At 51.1% G+C, this 25,001-nt stretch overlaps 1 protein-coding gene across 3 annotated transcripts in view; it reads left to right on the top strand.

The window, feature by feature from the left end:
- Positions 1–1,607: 1,607 nt before the first annotated feature.
- The window catches only part of Rfx2 (regulatory factor X2), a 55,783-nt gene continuing 32,389 nt past the window's right edge, over positions 1,608–25,001 (top strand). For 2 of the 3 annotated variants that reach the window (XM_021149747.1, XM_021149744.1), the window contains exons 1-2: positions 1,608–1,749; positions 24,508–24,599. In XM_021149747.1, the coding sequence (XP_021005406.1) occupies positions 24,516–24,599 (84 nt within the window). In that variant the 5' untranslated portion in view covers positions 1,608–1,749; positions 24,508–24,515. Of the gene's footprint in view, positions 1,750–13,628; positions 13,784–24,507; positions 24,600–25,001 lie in introns of those variants that run through there. The other variant, XM_021149746.2, reaches the window with a different exon arrangement.

Below are 25,001 nucleotides of genomic sequence, written 5' to 3'. Positions count from 1 at the left end.
GTTTCTTGTGGGTGATTTTGGGGTGTCGCCTCTCCTGAGTCAGAACTTGGGGGAGTCCTCACGTTGAGGGTCTTTCACCAAACCATGAGCTCTGGGGACACACTTCTCACTCTTCAGAACCAGTGAGTTCTGAAGGGCCACAGTTTGGTCCAAACAGATTCAGGCTCATTCATGTGTAGCCATTTGCCTCCATGATAGTTACAGTTGAGTCTATGGGACTGGGTCTCTCAGCACCGGGTGGGGGTGGGGGTGGGGGACGGGGACCAGACACTAGCTTTGTAGTGTAGGCAGCCAACAAAGAGGTGTTGTGGCACCAGGCTTCCAGTTGCTCCAATATATTTATTTTGGAAACTCCAGTCCTAGGGGCAGCGTCTACTGCCTTTCTCGCAGCCTAAGTTCAGGATTTCATGAGTTAGACTGTGCACAAATGCTTGGTGGCACCTGCCACTCATCCTAGTAGTCAAGGACCTAAGAGAAAAAGAACATTCACCTGGACTACAGAGTGGGAATCTAGTCTAGCTTGGACTACTTAGCAAGACCCTGCCTCATCGCTTTGGGCACATAAGCCCAAATTAGCCATGTTCACTGGTGCAATTGGACGTTCAGTGAATGAATGAATGGAGCTATGGTCTGACAGCTCCTCCTCACTTGGGTCTCTGGGTTCAAACCTTTCCTTTTACGTAACTTATCATTCTGTTTATTGTGTCATCCCACCAAAATATAAGCTTTATGAAGAGTCCACATTGAGACCTGTATATATATGAACCAGAGAGGACAGAGAAGTGAGATGGGGTGGGTGAGGAGTTGTCAGCTTAGCCAGGACTGGTGAACACACACCCATCATCCCAGCACTAGGGAGGTAGAGCTAGGAAAATCAGGTGTTGGAGGCCAGCTTACACGGTGTAGTGAGTGTATACAGGACACCGGCTCAAAACAAACAAACAAAACAACAACAACAACAACAACAAAAAACCAAGGAGAAGCGCTGGAGAGGAGGCTTCTGCTCTTGCAGAGGACCCTGTCGGTCCCCGCTCAATTAGGCGGCTCATAGCAGCCGGTCACTCTGGTTCCAGGGCGATTCAACGCTTTCTTCGGGTCTTCATGCGCATTGCATGCACACGCATAGACAACAATCTTTTAAAAAAAAAAAAAAAGTTTTCAGTTTGTGAACCATGAAAGAGCAGGCGCAAGGCCGGAGTCTGCTGCTCCCCTTAGACAGTGAGCGCCTCCGGTCTAGCGGCATCACCGTAACTCCGCAAAATACGCACAGCCACCAGTGGGCCCTCGCGCGCCTCCTTAGAGCCAACCCTCCCCGGGAGCCGCGCGCCTCCTGCCAGGCCCCGCCCTCCTTCACAGCGATTGGCTAGTATTCTACCCAAGGACCTGCCCCTTCACCGCTGACGGGCACTATGAAGGCCAATGGAGAGATCGCCCGCCCTCCCCGAGGCCGTTGGAGGCGGGCATGGGCGGGCCGTTGGGGGGGGGCGGGGCGTGCAGCCTGGTAACCGTTGCCGGGCGCAACGCCCCGCCCCGTGAGGGCAGCGCGAGGCTGAGGCGGGCGGGCGCCTGCTGCGGGCGGGCGCTGCGGGCGGGCGGGAGGGCGGCGGGAGCCGGAGGAGGAGCGGCCGGCGCCGCCACCGCCGCCGCCATAGAGACTGTAGCCGTGGAGACTGTTACTTGCCAACGCGGAGCGACACGCAGCGGCCGACGCCGCGGGAGCCGCTACCGGAACTCCCTGCCGAACTCCAGGTGAGCGGTGCGGGCCGGGGCAGGGGGCGGTGGCGGAGGGGGGGGGAACCCCCGCTGGAGGGGGGTCGCGGGGGCGGGCGCGGCGGGACCCGGCGCCCCAACTTTGCAGACGCCAACCTCACCGAATCCTGATAGGCGCCTCTGATTTGGGGGAGCCGTGGGCTGGGTGGAACCCCTCTCACACTCTCAAAAGTTTGTAAAGTGAAGCTATCTCTTCTCGCCTTTGACGCACTAAATCTGACTTTGAGGAGCGGGGGACTCCAGAAGACCCCTCTTGTCTCTTACTCCACCTGAAGCACGGAGGCGCCCTCAAACTAGTCAGTCCTCTCTTTCACTACTCCCAAAGCCTGAATTGGGATTGCCCCAAACCCGCTCCTTGCTGTCATCCCCCTAAAACCTGAGTTGGGGGCTCCCACAGAGCCAGCCGTTCTCGTCCAAGTCTGAAAACCCAGAGGCACTGTCTCCCTTTTATACTTATGAAATCGGGATCCTGGCTCTTATCCATGAGCTTAACTCCGAGGGTACTCTTCTGCTTGCCTTGTAGTTCTGACCCTCAGGTTTCCTTCTTGACTTAGGATTTGGGGGCTCCGGCACCGCTTTCTTGTGCTTTGACCAAAATAGTCACTGCGTTTGTTCTGGAAGGAACTCCTCCCTTAGCGTTTTCTTGCCCATCCCAGATACCCCCGGCGCCCCAAATCCTCGGACCCCTCTCCCCTGGAACCCTACACCGCTGCGTTTGGGGGTCCTTTACCATGCCGCCCCGGGAAGCTCAAGCGCACCTATAGCTTCCTCTTTGCCGAGATCCCCAATCTAGAAAACTTTCCCGAAGGAAAATATTGTGTGAACCGTTTGTAGGAAGATCCAGGAGGCCGGGAGAGTGCGTGCGCAGCCCTCCCGTGCACAGGCAGCACACCCCAAAACACCGGATTGTCTTCCTCGCCCCTTTCCATGGGTCATATCCGAGTTCGCAGTTGGGATTCGCTAGGGCTGCGGTTGTTTCCTTGGACCCTAGAGAGCTCGGCGTCCAGACAGAGCCCCCTAGGGTGGCGGGGAGGGGAGTTGGGGCGGGGAACCCACCGAGAAACAGCTGGACCGCTGTCTCTCCTGAGACTTCACCCCTACTTTAGTGCGTCTCGGGAACACTCCGGCACTCAGGTCCCCCCAGGAAAAATCCTACAACGATTGAGTGTTAATAAATGTAACTTCATTAGCATGTACATAAGTGTGGCCTTCTCCTGTGTGTATAATGTGTTGTAATCATACCCCACCATTCGCCTCTCTTGACCCTGATGACCCCCACTCATCCAGCCCTGGCTTGCCTCTACTTTTTGCCCCCTTTTTCCTTGAAGGGAACAGAGTTCAGTCGGGGCCACAGCGCAGAGGACAGTGTCAGATGATTATTTACTTATTGTCACTTTCCGATTTAAATCTTTACGTGTATTTATTGTGTGTGACTATACTGCACGTGTACACACACCCCCGGAGGTTAGAGGACAGATTACAGGAGACTCCCTTCAGCACTTGATCTTGGGAGCTCAGTAGACTTGGTGGCAAGAGCCCTTACCTGCGCATCTCCCTGCCAGTGGAATGAGCTTTTAACTTAAAGTGAAGCGAAGACAATTCTAGAACAGTGATGATATTAATAAAATAATAATGACGTAAAACTTCTCTTAAAATGTTTTCCTGTTTGAGTTTTTAACATCAGCCTCAGCCTGTGAAGGTGCCTGTTTGATGGGACTGAGCTCTGGCCGAGTCTCTGCCTGTCCTCACTGGAGCTTGGGTTCAGGGACTGAATGGACTGGAAAATCCACTCAGATGTGGCCACTCACCCACTCCCACTGGAGAAGAAGGGCTCAGGCCTCAGAGAAAGGAATCTAAGGCTGTTAATATCAGGCCTACCGCCTGTCTGGTGGGTCACTGTGGATACCTGAGCCCCAGGGCCACTACAGGGCTGTGAAGGACTTGTCAACACACTGGCCCTCTAAAATACAGCCTGTCATTTTCTTGCTGCATGAAGTATCCCTGGCACTTTAGACTGTATTAGTAGTGGCATTTTAAAAATCTTTATTACATGTGTTTGTGTTGTGTTGTGTGTGTGTGTGGTGTGTGTGTGTGTGTGTGTGTGTGTGTGAACATCTGCGTGGGCTATGGTGTGTACATTAGAGATCAGAGGACGACATTCAGGAGATGGCCCTTTGCATCAGGTGTGTCTTGAAGATCAAACACAGGTTACCAGGCTTAGCAAGCTCCTTTCTCCTGCTGAGCCCCTCAACCTTCCCATTGATAATGTAAATATTCATGTAGATTATCTATATATGAATGTATACAAGTATGTTCATATAAAATTAATAAGTTCATGTATAAAGGTTGCTTGGTTTGTTAAGTCCTTGACTAGAAGGAATCACAGGTTTTGTTTTCTTTCTTTGATTGTTTACCTATTTATTTATTGAGGTACTTGGCTTTGCATATGCTATGTAAGTGTTCTGCCACTGCCCGGGCATCCCAGCCCTGTTTCTTTATTTTATTGTATTTTTTGAGATAGGGCATCACTATATAGCCCTGGTTGTTCTGGACCTTGCTATGTAGACCAGGCTGGTCTCGAACTCAGAGATCCACCTGCCTCTCTCTGCCTCCCGAGTGCCACCTGTTTCTTTTAAACTTAACTGAAGCTGACTTTAAATAATGCAGCACCTCCCCTGTGTGCTTGTAACTATGGACGCTTGTTGAAAATGAGGTGAGCTGTCTGGAGGATGCAGTCCCCAGCAAACTGCAGGAGTGGATGTGCAACCTCCCATCCTGTGTTTGGAGCTCTAGGGCTGAGATGACACAACCATAGTTCCTACCTCGGTTCTGAATATCGCAGAGAAGTCACTTTGTGTCAGCTGTAGCTCTGTCCCCATCAAGTAAGCCAGGACTAAGTAAGGGGTGGGACTAAAGGCTTGGAGCCCTGGTGCTTGGGCTTCCTGAAGGCAGTGTTGTTGGCAGGACAGGGTTTGGGTGCTGCTTAAGCCTTTGAGCTCCTTTACTGGAACTTCAGTATGTGTGGGATGGCTCTGCCCAGCTTTGCCCAGCATTAGTGGGTGGGGGTGGGGGTGGATGGATGGATGGACAGACAGGTGAGTAGATGGATGGGTGGATGGGTAGGTGTTGTATTACATTTTCAATCTCATATGGGAGTTTCTAACCCACCTTTGAACATTCAGTTCCCAGATAAGATACAAAACTTTTAAATTTATAGTAAGCCTTAAAGCACTAGAGCTGGGCAGATGTCTACCCTCGATGCTATTATGTCTACTCCCCCATCAATAACCCCGAGTTATAACTTGCCACGCTCCATCTGGGCTGCTCTTGATCCCAATTGGCCAGCCTCGTGGCTATGTTTTCATGACTCACCTACCCCATGGCAGCGTCTTCTCTCTCCCTTGTGGTCTCTGCCTCAGACCCTAAGCCTGGGAACCAAGACCTTTCTGACCTTCCTTCTGCCCAGCTACAGGCTGTAGACAACTTTAATCAACCAGTAGTTTTAAATTAAGGAGCAAGGTGTGTGAGATGATCTCCCCAACCCTGAGACAGCCAGGGCCAGTGTTAGCCTTGCAACAGGTGGGTGGGTGGATAGGTGGGTGGATGGCTAGAGGGACAGACTGACGGTGGATGGATGGATGGATGGATGGGTGGGTGACATGGGTGTTAGAAGGTGAAGATGAACTGGACCACCCGCATGGTTCATGTTCTGTCATCACATGACATTTTGTTTGTTGCTTAAGACTAGGTCTCCCGTATTTCTGAACTTGAACCACAATCCCCCTTCTCCCTAACTGCTGCTATGCTGATAGATGGTCAGTTAAGGTGTTCACACATTACCTCATCGGGCAGTTACCTTACTTCAACTTTATCATACTTGTGCACACACACACTCTAGGCTTGGTTTCCATGGTTACTTTATCATATTCACACCCACACTCTAGGCTTGGTTTCCATGGTTACATTCACCCATGGTTTCCTTATCTTGTTCCTTACAGCATGGCAGGTTCTGCCACTCTTCCCAGCACCCTGGTACCTCTGACTGCTTCTTTGGCCCTAGGGAATCCTGTGATTTCCTGCCAAAATGGCTGACTGGCCCCTGCTCCCTACAAACCCAGAGATTTCTGCTCTTGGGATATGCGTCACAAGGACTCACTGATAACTCAGGAAACATCATACACCCATTAAAAATAGGTAGAGTGCTCCCAATCCCTGAGCCATCTCTGACTATTCTTCCAGAGGTCCTGAGTTCAATTTCCAGCAATTACATGGTGGCTCACAACCATCTGTAATGGGATCTGATGCCCTCTTCTGGTGTGTCTGAAGACAGCGACAGTGTACTCATATACATAAAATAAATCTTTTTAAAAAATAGAGTGGATCTGGAGAGGTGGCTCGTGGTTAAGAGCACTGACTTGTCTGTAAAGGACCTGGGTTTGGGTCCCAGCTCCCAGCTAGCTCTACATCTCCAGGTGTGGAGGATCGCATGCCCTCTCCTGACCTCCAGGGCGCTCAGCATCCACATAATACATAGATATAAGCAGCAAAAAATAAAATCCATGCACATGTTAACAACATTTAAAAATAGGTAGAATGTTGATGGGCTGGGGCTCAGTAGGTAAAGCATTTGTCTGGCATACACAAAGCCCTAGGTTCTGTCCCCAGCACCAGGAAAAACAGAAACTAGGCATGTGGAGCAAGCATGCCTGTTGTCCAGCCCATGGGACACAGAGGAAGAGGCAGAAGGATCAGGGGTTCAAGGTCATCTTTGATTACATAATGAGTTGAAGGATACCCTGGGCTACCTGAGAACCCCACTCCCAAGATAGAGGGACATGTTGTGGCCTGACATTATTAGGTAATGAAGCTCAGATTCGCAGGGGCAGGAAGTGCAAAGGCTCTGGGGTAAAGTGCTTTATGGAATCCACTGGCACACTCAAGACAGAGGAAGGGGGCTGGTTGCTTCCTGGTGATTGGAGGGAGGAGAGATGGAGGTAGAGCCATGAGAAGAGTTGGCAGGTGTGAGGTGGAGGTGTCCAGGAAGGGCTGCCACACCATTGGCTCATCAGATAGATGCCAGTCACTATCCTCCACTGACTGAGTGCCCTCTTGTGACAGGCAGGACCAGCCAGGGGGAGCAGACAACGTTCCCCTGAGGATACAGAAGGCATTGTGCCCAAGCGCCAGGAGTAGCGGGAAGGTAATCAGGACTTTAGCAAACCTTAGACCGGCTACAGCGGCTCCGGGGAGAAGGGGTGTGGCCGTGTTTTCAGGAGTCTTCCAGAAGCCACTGATGGCCAACTGCAAGGGCCCACAGGAAAGGAAGGTAGACTCTGGAAGGCCTTGGACGAAGCAGGGGTTGCTAACCATGACTCTTGGGTCAGATCCTGTTGTACACTGGGTTGGCCTTAGACTTGCCGGGTAGCCAAGGTTGACCTTAAACTCCTCCTGATCATTCTGTTGTCACTTACTGAGTGCTGGGATGGAAGGCATATGCCACCACACCTCCTTTAGACAGCACCAGGGAAGGAACCTAGGAATCCTTGCATGATAGGAGGTGATTCACTCTATCCACTGAATCCTGGGCCTCCAAACTTTCCCAAGTTTTGAAGCAGTGACTGAGATGAGCATCTGTGACAAAGAGGAATGTCACCATTAGGCTTGAACTATATCTGCCCAGCCAGCCACCTGGTCTCCTGTCTTGCTAGGCTGGTGGCCTCTGGGATCAGAGGTTCTGGTGGCTGTCTGTCAAGGGCTCCCCAGGACCTGGGTACTCATCATGGCCTCTCAGACCCAGAGGTCAGTAACCTTCCTGGATGTCTGGCTTCAGGGCTAGGCAAATCCTGCCAATTCAGTGACCTCAGGGATATGGAGGGGGTGCGTTGGGAGCCAAAAAAGGTCATACAGCCAGCTGTGTGCGTCAGACAATGGAGGGACAGCAGTGAAGTAAGGAGCAGGGTGGGACATCCATAAGATCTAGGTGTCCAAGCTAGAGGCCCTTCAGGGGTGTGTGTTGATGTGAATGAGGTTCTAGGAAGGGTAAGAGAAGCAGAGGAAGAAGCTGAGGAAGCAATCCACCCAGCTCATAGCTGGCCTCTGTCATGGCGGCATACTGGCCAATGAAAAGCATCTGTGTGGCCATGCAGCCTCTGCAGAGACCCCCCTTCTTCCCAGATGACAGTTCTGCAGTTATTCGACACCAGCATCCAGGCCCTGGTGCCCACCTTCCTGTCTCTGTGGATCTGATGGTACTGGGACCTCCTGTGGGTAGGATTCCTTGGTATGTGGCCTTCTGTGTCTGGCTCATTTTAAATGAACATTGTGTCCTTGAAGCCCTCTTTGCTGATGTGATCTTGGTTGTAACTTGACTACATCTAGAATTAACTAAGACCCAAGTAGCTGAACACATCTGTGAAGGATTCTTGTTGGTTGCATCATTTGAGGTCTGAAGACCCATGCTAAATCTGGGGCACACTTGTGCTCACAGCCCATGTGGAAGGACGCTTGCACTTTCTGTCTGCTTACCATAGCTCACTGGCAAGGTCGTCTATCCTGAGCCACTCCTCTGATGGTGTTAGAACCCACAGCTTTAGGATCCCAGTGTGGACTTGGGATCCGGCAGCTCTCGAGAATCTCCATGACTGAGATGGGACCGCTGAGCTGTCCAGTCTCACACAGCAGCCTGTGAGCCACTCTGATAAACCTCTTGTACGCGTGTGTGCATTCCATCAGCTTCTGTTCCTCAGAGAACCCTGCGATAGCTGTATCAGATACCAGAATCTTCTTCATCCTGTAATACTTAAGTGTATGGATGGACTACATTGTGCCTACTCATCCATCCATCTGTCCATCCTTCCACCCATCCATCCGTCCATCCATCCATCCACCTATCCACCTGTTCATCCATCCATCCATCCACCCACATACCCATCCCTGCACCCATCCATCCATTCACTCACCAACCAGTCCATCTGTCCATCCATCCATGTACTCTGCAGCTGTTTCCACCTCTGGACATTGGCTCACATTGAACCAAGGCCTCTGAGGTTGAAGAAGCTGAAAGAGGCTGAGATGGCATGGGAGGAAGTAACTTCTAGGATTGAACACCAAGAAAACAGGAATGGTGAAAGCAGACAAACCTCAGGAAAGGAAGGGACTGTGTCCTAGAAAGACAAGACAGCCGGGCTTGTGGCCTTGGTCTGACTCACTGTGGAAGTCACTGGCCAACACATGAAGCCCTTGTTAGTCAGGCTCCTTCTAATCCTGCTGTCTTGTTCCCTGCAAGCTGTTTACCTCTGAGAAACACCCCACACTATCCAGATACTTTGTGTCCAAGAGGTGGGCTGTGGGCTAAGGTCTTGGAAGTTTGTAGAAATGTGTGCCTGTTTCATGATGTCTCTACTGGTCCTTCCTGCCTCTCTGGGATGCAACTCCCAGATGCCTCTAGCAGATCAGAAACTCGTTGGAATTTCATGTTCACAGGAAGGTCAAAGACTGGGTGTATTTCTGATTTGAGAAAACTCCTTGGGGCCTTTGTTTCTGTCCAGTTTTCTGAAGCCAGTGTTCATTCGGCAGATATTATGGGCTCAATCAGCTGCCATCCCAGGTCCTGAAGTTAACTGGGTGACTATGTTTCACCATGTAGAAAGCTAAGAATGGTGCTGGAGAGAGGGTCTCATGGAAGCAACCACTGTGCACTAGCATCAACCCCGGTGAGCACCCAGCTTAAGCAACAGGAGTGTGTGTTGTTGTATGTTATTTGCAGGCTGCCTCGAGCTGTGAAGCTCAGCAAGAGTCAAGCCACACTCCTAGCCTGAATCATACTTCTACACTAATTTAACTTAGTGGCATTGGCCAAACATGGCACCCTGGCAATGTCCAATCAGGAAAAGTCTCCTGCTCAGCTGACAACTTCTGGTCTGGAACCAGCCCTTCTACTGTAAGGGTCCATGATTCACTGAAGAATGATGCTCCAGGCTCCAGACTCAAACAGTATGTAAACACTGAGAGTGTTTTATTCTGCAGAAGTCCAGCATGCTGGGGTCTCCCCATTACCAAGATAGAGAGACTCTGAAGTGAGCTCGCACCTTAGAGGAATCCTAAGGTGTGCTTTGTCTGACTATCTCTAGGCATTCCAGAACTAGTACCAGGGCGTGGTGGCTGGAAACTGTTGCCGAGGAATCCTGGGGTAGGTAGGCTGTGTCTTACACTATCTCTAAGGACATTCCATTACTGGGGTGTTGGGGGCTGTCTGGAAACTGCTGACCCATTGCCCTTGTTTCAGGCCAGATGGTGGGGCAGTTTCTGACTAGCTACCTGAAGCCTGAGTTTTTAGGCCTAGTCTCTTTAACTGCCAATTTGAAGCCTGTCATGGAATCAGCCTAACCTTCTCACTACCTAACCCGCTTTCCTTTCCTTCCTGGGCACCTGGGCAGCTAGAGGCTTTGCCCCACTCGCTTCCAGGCTCTCCTAGCACACTTAGTATGTCAGGAGGACAGTACCTCAAATGCACATTCATACCAGAGGCTAGTGGACAAGGGGAGTCAGGGAGTCTTCCACTCGGATGGGGGATCGAGCCCGCTCTAGGAGACTTGGTGGCAGGCGCCTGTTGATGCTGAGTCCGCTGCTACACCTGCACCATGCACATGCCTAGGCAGCTAGGCATCTTCAAGCCCTGTGGCTTGGTCAAAATTGTGAGTTGCTCTTCCAGAAAGTTGCCCAGATGTGAGGTCCTAGAGCGGAAGTGCAGCCTGCCTCCTTTTGAAGGGCTGAGTATACAGTGGAAGACTTACGAGCTCAGTTCTGTTTGAACCATGGCAGTGCTCAGATTTGGCTCTTGGTCTTATTTGGAAGTTTCCAGAGATTTCGGTGTGTTTAAAACAGAGTGTGGGACAAATGCAGACCTTCAGCAGGTAGAGCAGCCCTGCCATCTGTCTGTCCTCACATCCAAACATCCAGCCATCCCTAAGCCGGGGAAAATTTCCTTTTGACTTCTAGGAAAAGAAAGTTGGAAGGAAAATTCCCAGTGTTGCAATTTTATTTATTACATCTTTGTCCTTTGTTTATTGAGATTATACTTTATTTTTAAATTTATTTTTGTGTTTGTGTGGCAGTAGGGTCTCTCCCACCACCTCAGTCATGTAGGACCCAGGGCTGGAACTCAGGTCTTAGGCTTAGTAGCAAGCACCTTTACCCCTGAGCACTCTCTTGTCACAAAATATTTTCATTTTTGATGCCTTCCAAACACTTGAAAAAAGAAAAATGAAAACCCTCAGTAGCTAGTAGATAATGCAAAAACAAGCAGCAGTTAGCCAGATTTGTACGGTGGCCATCATTCCATGGTGACTGTCTGGCTATGGGATCAGAAGCTTGCATCAGCTTTCCTGGACTACCTTAACTCCTGAGCCACATCCCAGGGGAAGCATCCCCTATCCCCTCTCACTCTCCCCTTTGCCCTCCTCCTCTTCCTTCCCCTCCTCCTCCCTTCCCCTCCCCCTCCTTCACCTTGAACAGGTCTCATGTGTTCCAGGCTGGCTTCAAAGTCCCTATGTAACTAAGGCTGACCTTGAACCCCTGACCCTCCTGCCTCTGCCTTCTGAGTGCTGGGATAACTGGCATGAGCCACCACAGTTAAGGGGTGCTGGGCAAGCTCTCTCCCCACTAATGCCCCCTCCCCAGCCCAGAGAGCTTGATTTAACTTCACTCTTTCAGTACAGGTAGTTGAGGGGCTTTGGATCCATTCACAAAGCTGTGTAAGCATTGCCTCTATTTAATTCCCAAACATTCCATCACTCTCAACGGAACCTCATCTCCTCAACAGCCTCCTTTCACCTATCACCCCACTTTCCCAGCACCCATGAATCCACTTTCAGTCTCTGGGTTTCCCTACTCTGGACATCTGTCACCGAGCCCCACACCCTGTGTGGCCTTTTGGTGTCATAAGCCACTGTCCTTATGTCCTTGGAGTGGGAACTGGAGTCCATGGCTGAGCTAATACTACTGCCTTTGTGCTTCTGCATGCATCGAGCAGCCCTCAGCAGCCTCCCCACCCACCATCTGTTTCCTTCTGGCTCTGCTGCCAATGCTTCTTTTTCCTTGCTGCCTAAGTTTCTGCTATGTAGGTGTGTCCTAGGATGCCCAGCAGCTCTGGGCTAGGAGGCAGGTTGTGGCACTGCCCGTGTCAGGAGGAGACAGCTGGTTCTGAGGCTTCTTGACTGTGACTGCCTTCTACTGTCCTTGCAGTGCAGATGAGGGTGACTCTACTGTTGTCCTTGCCTGAGGCTGCACCTTTGCTTAAGAAGCTGTGGCCTCAGTACCACTTCCATGCCCACCACGAGTGAGCATGCACACTGCCTTCTCCTCCTTTCCCTGTTCATTGCCTCCCTGCCCAACCAATTTGCAATCTTGTAAATGTTCCAGAATGCCAGGTAACAGGCCCTCCCAGCAACACATACACATGTACTTCAATGCCACCTTGAATCCTGAAGGCACCAGAGAAGGTTCTTGAGCCCCTTGAAGCACCTCCTGGAGCCCATGTCTCTGTGTCAGGTCTACCCCACCCACTCACGTTCCCCTGTGCTGATGCAGCCACATTCCTCACCAGGAGCTGCACCCATGTGCCCTGCCAGGCTGGTTCCATAGCCACAAGTCTGTGCTTGTTGCCTTGACTACGCCAGGGCTCCTGGAGCAGCCAGGCTTCCTGTCCCTCCAAGTCCTTCTGAGGGGTGGGTGTGTGTCTCCCACAGACTGCAGTTAGTGCAGTCTACACGCAGCCTGCAGACCACCCTGTCCACAGTGTCCTGTCATGTACCGTGAACCGCCAATGGCATCTGCGTCCTGCCGCCTGAATACAGGGCTCTACTCTGGAACCTCACACGAGTTCTGTGGTTTCTGCTGTAGTTTGCCTTCTTGCTCTTTAAACAAACAATTCGAAACAGAAACCCAAGTAAGACCTCACCCTGAATGAGATTATTTACCCTAATGTCAACTTCCCTCGTATTTTAAAATACAGTTGATAATTTTTTGATAATGCAGTATGATTCTGAGACACTGATCCCAAATAGCTTTTCTTTGACCTCCCCATTAACGTTCTAGAAACTTTTAGAATCTTCCAGAAACTTGTAAGATCTTTTAGAAACTACCAGTTTCACACCCTGCCGCTCCCACGTTCTCTTGGCTGCCTTTGTCTAGGTTCCCAAACCCCAGCCTCATCTTGTTTCGGACTTTGTGTTGTGCAATGCCAGCCTCCCGCTCTCTGCTCCCCATTCATCCCCCTTGGGCTGGTCTATTTATGGGCCTTGCAGAGGCAAGTGTTGGCAGCATAAGCCCAGCCTTTCTAAATCATCCCTCCCTCCTCCCTCCCCCCTCCTGTGGGACCATCCCTGCAAAGCCTCTTGACTTGTTTGGTCCCCAAGTCCATTGCTGCAAAGGTCACAAGGATTTTGCCTCTGAGGTTTTGCACCCGCCCAATTGTCTCTTGATCACAAGTGATGTCCTTTCTCTGAGGAAAACAGCCACCCTGTACCAGGTGCGCCTTTTGTTCTGACTAGGTATTCCTCAACACTTATCCTTTTATTTACAATAAATGGAAAAAAAATCCATATAACATAAAGTTAACCTTTAAATTTTTTATTACATTTATTTACTTCTGTGTGTGTGTGTGCACATGTGCAGAGGTCAGAGGACAATTTATGGGGATCCGTTCTCTCTTCTACTGTGTGGGTCCCTGGGATTGAACTCAGACCAACAGGCTCAGCAGCAAGCCCTTTCTCTGAGCCATCTTGCTAGTCCTTATTTTGTTTTGTGATCTTCCCGCTTCTCTCTGCTTTCAGATGCCGGGGTGACAGGCATACATTGCCACCCTGAACTTCTGTCTACCTCCTGTGGACCTCTTTACATAAAAATTACTGTGCAGTCAAATGATTTAATTTTGGAGAGAACATTTGAAATACAACCAGGCAATTAACAGTGAATGAATAAGCCTGTTACTGTTTTGTGCTGTGGTGATTTTACAGTGAGTATAATTACCTGCATTAAAACCCATAAATTCCATTGCTTCCATTTCAGTTCGTGATTAATTACTTTATTCTTTCAACAAGCACCACCTTAGTCAGCTGCCCTATTGGATGCTGTGATCCCGCGGGATTTTACAGACAGGCCCGGGAGTGCTGTTATGTTGAAAAGCTGTTGAGCTGGGCCTGGTGGCACAGGCCAATCACCCCAGACAATGGGAGTTTGAGGCAGGAGGATTGAAAGTTAAAGACCAGCTTGGGCAGGTCTGTTAGATGTTGTTTTATGAGGGAGCGTGGTCATGGGTGGAGCCCCTGCCTAGAATCCCCCAGTGAGGGGCTGGGGTCGTGGTCTGTGGGTGGAGCCCCTGCCTAGCATGCTCAAAGCTCTGCATTTACTCTCCACTAATTTTTTAGTGTTTTTTTTTTAAGATTTAATTATTTTATTTATATGAATACACTGTCGCTGTCTTCAGACACACCAGAAGAGGGCATCAGAACCCATTACAGATGGTTGTGAGCCACCATGTGGTTGCTGGGAATTGAACTCAAGACCTCTGAGCAGTCGATGCTCTTACCCGCTGAGCCATCTCTCCAAGCCCTTTTCAGTGTTTTTAAGACAGGGACTCACTAAGTTGTCCTGGAGCTCTCACTGTTGGCCAGGCTGTCTTCAGACTCATAAAAATTTTCCTGCCTTTGCCTCCTGAGTGCTGGGATTAAAGATGTGAGCCACTGAACCTGAGACCCATATACATTTTTAAAAGCAATTTACCACAACCAGCAAAGTGTCTCAGTGGTTAATGGTGCTTGCCACCAAGATTGACTACCTTGTACAATCTGGGACCCGTGTGGTGGGAGTAGAGAACCAGTTCCCACACGTTGTCCTCCTATGTCCACGTGTGCTGTGATATGAAAGCACATGCATATGCAAATGTATGCAAAAACAAGATTATTGAATTATAGTTTACATCTACAGAGTTCACCCATTTAAAATATATTGCTTACCACACTTTTGTATATTCAAAGTTATGTGGCCATCAGCACTAATTTCAGAACATTTCATGATCTCCCTGTGAGTTCACACTTTTCCTTCATCCCCTCCCCTCCCCCATCTCCTCCCTATCTCCTCCCCATTTCCTCCCCATCTCCTCCCCATTTCCTCCCCATCTCCTCCCCATCTCCTCCTCTATCTCCTCCCTATCTCCTCCCCATCTCCTCCTCTATCTCCTCCCCATCCCCTCCCCCATCTCCTCCCTATCTCCTCCCCATCTCCTCCCCATCTCCTCCTCTATCTCCTCCCCATCTCCTCCTCTATCTCCTCCTCCATCTCCTCCCCATCTTCTCCTCCATCTCCCTGTCTTTCCCATCTGTTTTTTGCATAGCATGTTTGTCATCTGATCTTCTGTGACCTTGTGTTAGCTGCCTTCTCAGCTGGGCAATCATGGGTCGTACAAAAGCATTTGTTGATGACATGAGTGGTGGGTGCTGATGTTCCTTCACTCAGCTCCTGGTGAACAAGGTCCTGGGATGGAGAGTAAGTGTAGGAAGACAACATCAGCATCAGGTCTGTCCTGTGCTGTCCCACTGTGGAGTCCCAGCTGTTTGTCTGCCAATGGATGCTCCACTGTCTTCCCGTGCCCACTTCACTGCTGACCTTAACATAAGCAGTGGCCAAACCAGCAACACAGCTGAGCACCAGCTCCCTCGGCAGGGCTCCTGGGGGTGACATGAGGTTGTCCTGCTGCCTGTGACAACCTCGACAAAACACAAACAGGCCTTTAGGAGGAGAGGAGACAAAAGCCAGAGGCCTCCAGCCCCAAGTGAGCATTTGGCCAGTCTCAGGTCAGCCATAGTGTTACTGTGGTGCTGAGTGTCAACCGGGGACCTCACATGCCAGGCAGGTCCCCAGTCCTGAGCACACCTAGCATTGTTGCTGTTGACCATGGGTCTCCCTACATAGCCCTGGCTGTCCTGGAACTCACTGTGTAGACCAGACTGGCCTGGAACTCACTGTGTAGACCAACTGGCCTGGAACTCACTGTCTAGAGCAGACTGGCCTGGAACTCACTGTCTAGAGCAGACTGGCCTGGAACTCACTGTGTAGACCAGACTGGCCTGGAACTCACAGAGATCCTTCTCCCACTGCCTCTTGAATGCTGGGATTAGAGACATGTGCCACCATGCCTGGCTATGTAAAATCTTAAATGTAAACATTTACATGGTTAATGCAAGAAGATGTGATGGGCATGGTGCATACACCAGTCACATTTGGGAGGTGAAGGCAGGAGAGTCAGATGTTTAAGGTCATCCTTGGCCACATAGAGAGTTTGAGCCTGTGCTATGTGACACCATCTCAACACAAAAACAAACAAATCAAACATTTCCCAAATATATTTAAAAGAATCCCCATGCCTCTCTTTTTGCCTTTCCAGCGCTCAGAACATTTTATTCCATGTCCCTAGAATGATCCCGAGCTCCTCTTTTGGAAATTGACTTAACAAAGACCCAAGAATGGAGTCACCAAAAACAGAAGAGGACAGACCTGAGCCTGTCCTGACAGCACAGAGCTAATGCTGGTGCTGGACTCCTGTCATGTCTGCTCTGGTCCTGCCCCATCAGGCTCTCCAGCCTCTCTGCCCCCTCTCCTGTCATCACACGGTCCCTGTCTGCGGCTGAGCACTTGGTGCCTTTTTTCTCTCTTTTTGGTCAGTTGTATGCTTCTGTGTTGACACCGACCCGACTGACCGCTGCACAGAAACTTCTCTGATAAGGCTTGGGTGCTGCACTCATCTCTGGACTCACATCCAGAAAGAGGAGAGACACTTCATTAGAGACATGTTGATACTATGTCCATTAAGCAAGGTGATAGAAGTGGACCCACCTGTGGGGCCTGTGGGTGCCCAGCCATGGGTCCTTGGCCAGGTTTACCAAGTGTGAGTTTCCTTAGGCCCTCATGCCTTTACCTCTGTTCCATCTTGCTGCCCAAGCCCTATACAGCTAAGACCCCCGCATTGTTCCTCCTTTGAACAGGATGTTTGATGGCCTCACCACAGCACCTCCAAAGCCAATGTAGAACACCAGATGTATCCCCAGAGCAGCAGTGGCAACACAGTCACCCCAGCAGTCAGTGACTGCCCCAGTGTCACTGAGCAGCAGCATCCCAGCACTCGGGAGGCAGAGGCAGGGGGATCTCTGTGAGTTCGAGGCCAGCCTGGTCTACAGAGTTGAGTTCCAGGACAGCCAGGGCTACACAGAGAAACCTTGTCTCAGAAAACAAAAAAACAAAACAAACAACAAACCACCACCACCACCAAATCCTGACTTAACCGGGGCCCTGTCTGCACTGGAAGCCACAGGGCCACTTAACTGACCTATGTTTACTGATGCATGTGCTTGAGTGGTCCAGCATTGGCCTAGGAGGCTGGGGTTCTGTGCTTTGATTGAACCTGTTTCAAGGGCTACAGAGGTGACTTGTGGGTAAAGGTGCTTGCTGCCAAGCCTAAAAAACGCAAGTTGAGCCGGGCGTGGTGGCGCACGCCTTTAATCCCAGCACTCGGGAGGCAGAGGCAGGCGGATTTCTGAGTTCGAGGCCAGCCTGGTCTACAAAGTGAGTGCCAGGACAGCCAGGGCTACACAGAGAAACCCTGTCTCGAAAAACCAAAAAAAAAAAAAAAACGCAAGTTGGATGCCCAGAACCCGCCTAGTGGGAAGAGAAAGCAGACTTCTGTGCACAGCAGGTGCATGCTCACACATACACTACTAAGTAATGTAATTATCAGGGAGAGCCTAGGCCCTGCCTGGATGACAAGCTCATTGGCCTTTACAAAGGATGCTGGCCAGGGCTGTCCCTCACATGGGCCTTAAAGGCCGCACCCTCAAACCCAGCAGGGCCTCTGAAGTCACCCAATTCCTCTTAGCCATTGCTTCTCTCTGGGAGGGCAGAAGACAGAGTACCAGTCCCTACCCTCCATGGAGTCCTCTGGGACAGGGCCACCCTGAGCCGCTGGTGTGTGCGGCTCCTCCCATGCTTGCTACTTTCTGTGGAGTCCGGGATGTTAGGCAACTGCTCTGATCTTACACTTTTCTCAAATAGCTTAACCCCTGCTTCTTTGCCTAGAGAAGACTTGTGTGTAACTTGCTGTCTAAGGGTAAACTGAGCCCCATCCTTTTTCCTGGTCCAGGACTGGGAAGGGTGGCAGCCGGCCTCAGGATCACTGGGAGCTGAGGGAAGCATTGGTTTGGGCTTCTAGCCTCAGATCTGGTGAGCTGCCGGTCCATCCTGGTTACTATAGAGAAGAAATTATTTGTCTTGCTGTTCAGGCCTCTGAAAATAATAGATTACATATTTGGAAGGGCTTTCTTTTTTATTTATTTATTTATTTTTATTTTAGATCTGCTTAAAGTGAGATAGAGAAGTTGCCCCGGGGATGACATTGTTTGGTTTGGGAAGTATTCTCTGGGTTGCTGGGCAACGGGCGCTTGGAAACGGGAGTGGACTGCGTCGCCCCTGGCAACCGTTGTTACTCAGCAAACAATGAGGGCTGGGCACGCGGCGCCAGAGGCCGGCGCCCGGTTCCCATCCAGCATCTGCATGTGTTTTCTGATTAGATGATGTGGAGGTTCGCCGGAGGGGGTGGGGAGCTGGCAGGTAGCAGGCACTGAGAGTCCCACAGACTCTGATTTTAGTTTTCAGTGGAATTTAAAAGAAACTCTTTTTTTTTTTTTTTTTTTTTTTTCCGAGACAGGGTTTTTTTTTATAGCCCAGGCTGTCCTGGAACTCACTCTGTAGACCAGGCTGGTCTCGAACTCAGAAATCCGCCTGCCTCTGCCTCCCAAGTGCTGGGATTAAAGGCGTTTAAAGAAACTCTTAATTCCTGGTGTTTCTAGGGTCTCCATCTGGGCCACTCCAATGGCTGACAAAGCAGAATAGAGCCCCCAAAATACTCTCACTCAAGACGGGCTGGTGTTGGAACCTGAACCCAGAATACCCTGGTCCCCTGTGCTGGTATCCCCTCTGACACTGGGATCCCAGAGTGATCTGATAGGGTACACCAAAGATGCGGGGCAGTCTCACAACAGGTGCCTCTTGCAGGCCACTTTCCAGCCCTGGCTGGATCAGGATCAGACCCACCGCCCTCCTACTCCTCCCTGTGGCTAGGGACAGGGACTATTTCCCAGGGCCCCGTTGCTGAGGTAAACACTGGCCTGAGTTCTGTTCAGACACCCTGCCCCCACAAGAAGCTATAAATCCAGACTTGGGAGCAGGGCTGCTCTGAGGGGATTTGGCTGCCACCTTTACTTGGGTCTTGGGTGTTCCCACGATGCACCCTGGAGCCTGTCACTAACTTCCTCTGTACATCACTCACCCCCTACTTGCCAGAAGACTATCATTTGATGCTGAGCGGCTACTGTCCCAGCGGTTTGTTTGTTTGTTTGTTTGTTTTCGAGACAGGGTCTCTCTGTGTAGCCCTGGCTGTCCTGGAACTCACTCTGTAGAGCAGGCTGGCCTCGAACTCAGAAATCCGCCTGCCTCTGCCTCCCAAGTGCTGAAATTAAAGGCATGCACCACCACTGCCTGGGGGCCCAGTGTCCCAGCTGTAGTGACTCAGCTTGTGTCTGGGACATTTAAAAGAATTTCAACAGGTTTCTGAACTTTCAGGGTTGCTCCTATCACTGAATGTGACAGTGTCCTATAAAAATGGAAACAAGCTTGGTGTATGAAAAACTGAAGGACAAGCCAGCAGCTCTGCTCCATCATACCCAACCCATGGCTAAGATCTAGTGCTCTCTGTGCAGTGGCACATGCCTGTCACTCCAGTGATTGGGAGGCAGAAAGAAGTAGAGTTCCCTGGAGTTGAAGCCCAGCCTCACCGACACCATGAGCTTGGGTCAGCCTGGGCTGTGTGGGCTCCTGGCTTATAAGAGTAGACACACAGCACCTTTTTAGTGGATTATCTTACATGTTCTATTTATGTGAGTGTATGTGTATCTTCACAGGTATGCCATAGCTCACCTGGGTGGGTCAGAGGGCAGCTTTTGAGAATTGGTTCCCTCCTTCCACCATGTGGATCTCAGGAATTGAATCAGGACATCAGGTTTGATGGCAAGCTCAGAGCCATCTCATTGGGCCTAACTGCTTTTTGTTTTTAAATTTCCCATGGAAGTGCTTGCTTTGCCACTTACGTAAACACTAGCTATACCCTCCCCCATCATCACCAGTCTCAGAGCCCAGAAGATGCTGTGGGGCAGAGGGAAGACCTGTGAGCTGTGCTGTGACTACCCACAGGCAGGAGGGATGGGGGACTGTGCCTCCTGCTCCATCTTCTCCTTGGCTGTCATCTGCCATCCACAGTTTGGTTCCCCTGGTCAAGGTGCAGTGAGCAAGAGGAAGGGATGATGGGACCAGGACAGAGCACAGGTTCAGGTGGGCAGGAGGAAATGGCATAGCTTCAGGCCTCAGGGCTGTACACTGTGGAGGAACCCACAGTGGGGCATGAGGGAGTTAGTCAGGGTAAACATGCCTTGAGTCCCGTGTGCAGTGAAAACCAGAGCTAGCCAGTTTCCTGGGACACAGGGTGCAGCTACAGACAGGCGTCTACAGGGACAAAATGGTGCTGTCTTGGGAGTGACTGAGCCATGTTATGTGGGCACTGTGTGTCTGTGCATGTCCATGTGACACCTCTGACACCTACTCCCTGAAGGCAGAGCACTGTCAGCCGCCAGCTCTACCCCAGTCCCAAGTCACCACCTTGGTAACTTCAGAGCACCCGGACATGACGGGTGAGTTTACATTCCCCATGTAGACATAAAATCATGGCTCTCCACTCAAATGGGGTGAGTTTATTCCAGAGCAAACTTGAGAATCCAGGAGCACAGAGTTAGCTTACCTCAAGTTCCACATTTGAGCATGATATTCAGTGGAGCTTTGCCGTAATGGGACAAAGGGAGCAGTAACTGAGGATGCACCACGTTCCCTGCTGGAGACCCCAGTGTCAGCCACTGCACAGGACAGAAGTACAGCTGCGGGCCTCAGACACCCTGAGGACTCAGCCTCTGGGTTGGTAGTAACTGGGGTTCTCTAAGTGATAACATCCCAGAGGGTTTTTATCTCTAGTCTGGATGTTAAGTCTGATACAGAGGAGTGAGAAATGGCTACTTAGGAGGCTAAGGCTAGCCCGATATAAAGTGAATTAGGCCCAGGACCTGCAGCATTCCAACTCCCCAATCACTGAAGTTTTCGTCTGTCACTGGGCCTCTGCAGGCACAGGTCCTTCCCAGAGCTGCTCCCTTGTGACAGAAAGCAAGCCGTGTGACCCCTCTGAAACTCTTATTTCTTTGTTGTATTTATTTGTTATGTATGAGTTGAAGGGTACTTGTATCACAGCTTGCGTGCCAAAGGACAGCTGGCAACCATCATGGGCCTGGTTGTCAGTCTTGGTGGCAAGTGCCTTGACCCACTGAGCCCCCATGTAGGCCGGAAAAAGAAATGGAATGTGAAGGTTCACAGTGGGGAACTAGTTGCCAATTCCAACTGGAAACCCACCTGTGCCAGAGGCAAACTGATGGGGCTCAATAGGCGGTTCCATTCCCTGCACTCCTTAAACCATGTGTGGTGATGGCTATCACACACTGCAGCCCTGGAGAAGTGGAAGCTGGAGGTCAGGAGTTCAAGGCCAACCTCAGCACTCAGTGAGCTCAGGCCTACTGGAGACCCAGTCTCCAAATGGCAAAAACAGGGCTGGCTTCAGGCACTCCAAAAAAGTTCAGCTGAAGGAAATCTTACAAGGGTGGCTGGCACTTGGCTAGGGCACCCCGCCCTTGGACCTCTGAGCCCTCTCTCCACTCAGTGTGTGGGGGTCTGTGTGAATTCAACCTCAGGCTTCAGAGGGGTGATAGCCAGAAAATGCTGAGTTTCTTGGTGTCCCTGGGGACCCTGACCCTTCCTGGGGACATGGGTGACTGTCACACAGTGTGACTGGCATGAACAGTGCTCAGCTCTCTCAACCCTGATGAATACCTACTAAGAGGCAGGCAGTTCAGGGGCATGGAAAAGAACTCAGTTCCACAGTGGGGAGGGAGACAAGATGCAGCCACCATGGCCAGCCGCTACAGTTGCCAGCATCACCTTCAGGTCGATGCTAAGCAGGGCAGCCCCCAGCATAGGTCACCAATGCCCAGTCTCACACACAGGCCACTTGCTCCTGAGACCTCAGGTCACAGGGAACCAAGAGAACTTGTCTGTAGGGGAGCTGGAATGTGGGCCCATCTGGCTGGACCTGTCCCCCTACTCAGAGCAGGGACACAAGTTGCATTGGTGGGTAAGACTCAGGTGCCATACATCCAGTCTTGCCACCAAGACTAACAAAGACCAACTGAGGCTTGATTCCCCCACAGCAGAGCTTAACCAAGTGGCAAGTGACAGAGTCACAGCACCCCTGGATGGGTGGATAGAGGGGTGGGGATAAAAGAGAGAGAAATTGCTTAAGGTCACAGTGAGTCAGGACAGCCAGGAACCCAGCCCAGAAATGGCTCACAGCCTCCCTGCCCTTCCTTGCCTGCCCACTTGTTGCTAGGCAACCCAAGATTTTTTTTTTCCCCTGTAAACAAAGGGCGCTTCCCCAGCAGATCCACCTGGCGCCAGGCCAGACCCCAGCGCACTGCAGCCTGTGCCTGCCTCTTGGAGTCCTTGGAGACAGCAGGAGACTGGCCACTGCAATCTGCCATCCAGCAACTCCACTTGGGCACTCTGTCAAGTTCAAGGTCAAATGCACAGACTGGATTAGAGGCTGGTCTTGGGGAGACTTGAGGCCTTCTTTTGGACCATTGACTGGCAGCATGTGGTAGAGCTGGGTCACCAGGGAACCATGAGCCAGGCTCAGAGAGGCAGGATGACAGAGTGCTCTCAGGCTCCTGAAACCCTCATAGGAGAGGAAATCAGGTGAGGACAGGTAGAGAAAGCCAGGTCCCCCAGGAGAGAACTCAGGAGAGGCAAAGAACCAAGCAGAGAAGCAGAGGGCCAATGAGCAAGACTCCCATGCCTAGCAAGCTTAGCCACACCATTGCTATTGCAGTCCTTCCAGCCAGTACACACCAGAATGCACAAGCACACACACATACACACACACACACACATGCATGTACCCATGCAGCAAATGCATGCACATACATGTACACACACATTTGACACACCTAACTGTAGCTTATCAACCTCAGTGTGACATCTGTGGCCTTCCCTTATTGAATGACAACCTTTAACTTTTTCACTTGACTCAGATACATCCCAGCTTCTCTCTGGCTTGTCAGCCACTAGTGCCGTCCCGAGGTTCCGGTGGAATGAGGAGAGGAGGGCACATTTGAACTTCAGCTCTGGGCTCCTTGGCAGTTGATCCCACAACCTGGGCAGCTCCTGAGTAAGGAGGGTGGTGCATACTGTGAGGACTCAGTAGCCACAGAGGACTCCCATCCTAAGTACAGGGACAGAGAGACCCAGCCTGGAACATGTCCCTCAGGGCTAGTACCTGTGGGCCAGGCCCACTGAACTTCCCTCATGGAAACCTCATGCACCATGCAGCAGTACCAACAACAAACCCACCAGTCATCACTGGCTGTTACCATCTCTCCCACCCAGCTGGCCTAAAACCTGAGACCTGGCCACCCCGGCCCATCTTAGTACTGGGACCAAAGACATGATCAACCACACCTAGTGTGTATGTGTGTGTGTGTGTGTGTGTGTTTCTGTCTGCCTGTCTGTCTCTCTGTATGAATGAGGTGTCCATTGTTCAGACATGGAATGGAAGCAACTGGGTGTTACTAGATTTGTTCATTTCAGACATTCTTGTGAGTCTTTGGTGACAAGTTTTGTTTCATACAGAGCCTCCTTCACTCCAGGGTCCAGGCTGCCCTGAAACTCACCTTGTGGCCCAGGCTGGCCCATGAACTCCAGGAACCCCCCCACCCCCATCTCCACCTCTCATCCCGCAGTCACTGGGACTCCAAGCTTCTTACTGGGTTCTGAGCTCAGAACTGAGAGGTCCTTGAGCCTTTGAAGGACTCTTTGCTGACTGAGCCGTCCTCCCCTCTGTCAGATTAAAACATTGGATTTGATTTATTCATTCATCAGCTTAGTTACTCATTCCAGTGAGTGTATACACAAAAGATTTTTCTTACAGAATATTTTTTGTTTTACTTTTGTAGCCCAGGCTGGCTTAAGACTCCTCATCTTGAACTCCTTATACTCCTGCTTCCGCTTGTGTCCTGAGCCACTCCAAGTGCCTTCCCTCTGGAAACCGCTACACTGATGCGTGTCACTGCGCTGCGTGGTTCTGGCTCCATCTAGTGATCACCAATGGGGCAGCACAGGCGGGTGCAGAACCCAGTGACACCAAACAGGGATTCATCCCCTCTTCCTGTGGGCACTCTATGTCAGAGGCTGTCTGGGTCTAAGCTCCGAGTCCTCTCCAGTGACTGTTGAGACAGGAGCTTATTGATTGAATCTGGGACCGGGGTCCTCCTGCCCCTCTCCGTTTCTGGGGCTATAGGCACAAACAACAAGCCTACTTTTTACATGGGTTCTGTGGATTTGAACCTGGGTGGTCACTGTTGGTGCAGTGGTTGCGTTCTCCTTGGAGCTGCCCCCTGCTGCCATCAGTGACCATGGCTGCTCAGCTTCAGGGCCATGGGCTGCAGGTGTGTGACCCCTGACACCTCACCACCACTCTCTCCGCTCTAGATCCCAGCATGCAGAACTCCGAGGGAGGAGCAGATTCGCCAGCGTCAGTGGCTCTGCGTCCTGCAGCCCAGCCCATGCCAGCCTCCCCACAGGTGACTGTGCCCGCCCTGCTATCCCGGCACTCTTTGAAAAGTGCCACCAAAGAACCATGACACAGATGAGAGCTTCTGTGCCTAAGGAAAAATAACTGAAAAATTCAAAGTAGAGAGAAATCTTAGGATGCTCCCCAAAAGCTCCATTCAACCCTCCTCCTCCTCCTCCATTTCCTCCTCCTCCATCTCCTCCTCCTCCCCCATCTCCTCCATTTCCCCCTTCTCCATATCTTCCTCCTCCATCTCCTCCTCCTCCTCCATTTCCCCCTCCTCCATATCTTCCTCCTCCATCTCCTCCTCCTCCTCCATTTCCCCCTCCTCCATATCTTCCTCCTCCATCTCCTCCTCCTCCCCCATCTCCTCCATTTCCCCCTCCTCCATATCTTCCTCCCCCATCTCCTC

Source organism: Mus caroli, chromosome 17 (assembly GCF_900094665.2).
Source record: "Mus caroli chromosome 17, CAROLI_EIJ_v1.1, whole genome shotgun sequence".
Lineage (NCBI taxonomy): Eukaryota > Metazoa > Chordata > Mammalia > Rodentia > Muridae > Mus > Mus caroli.
This window is presented reverse-complemented; position numbering and strand designations above follow the sequence as displayed.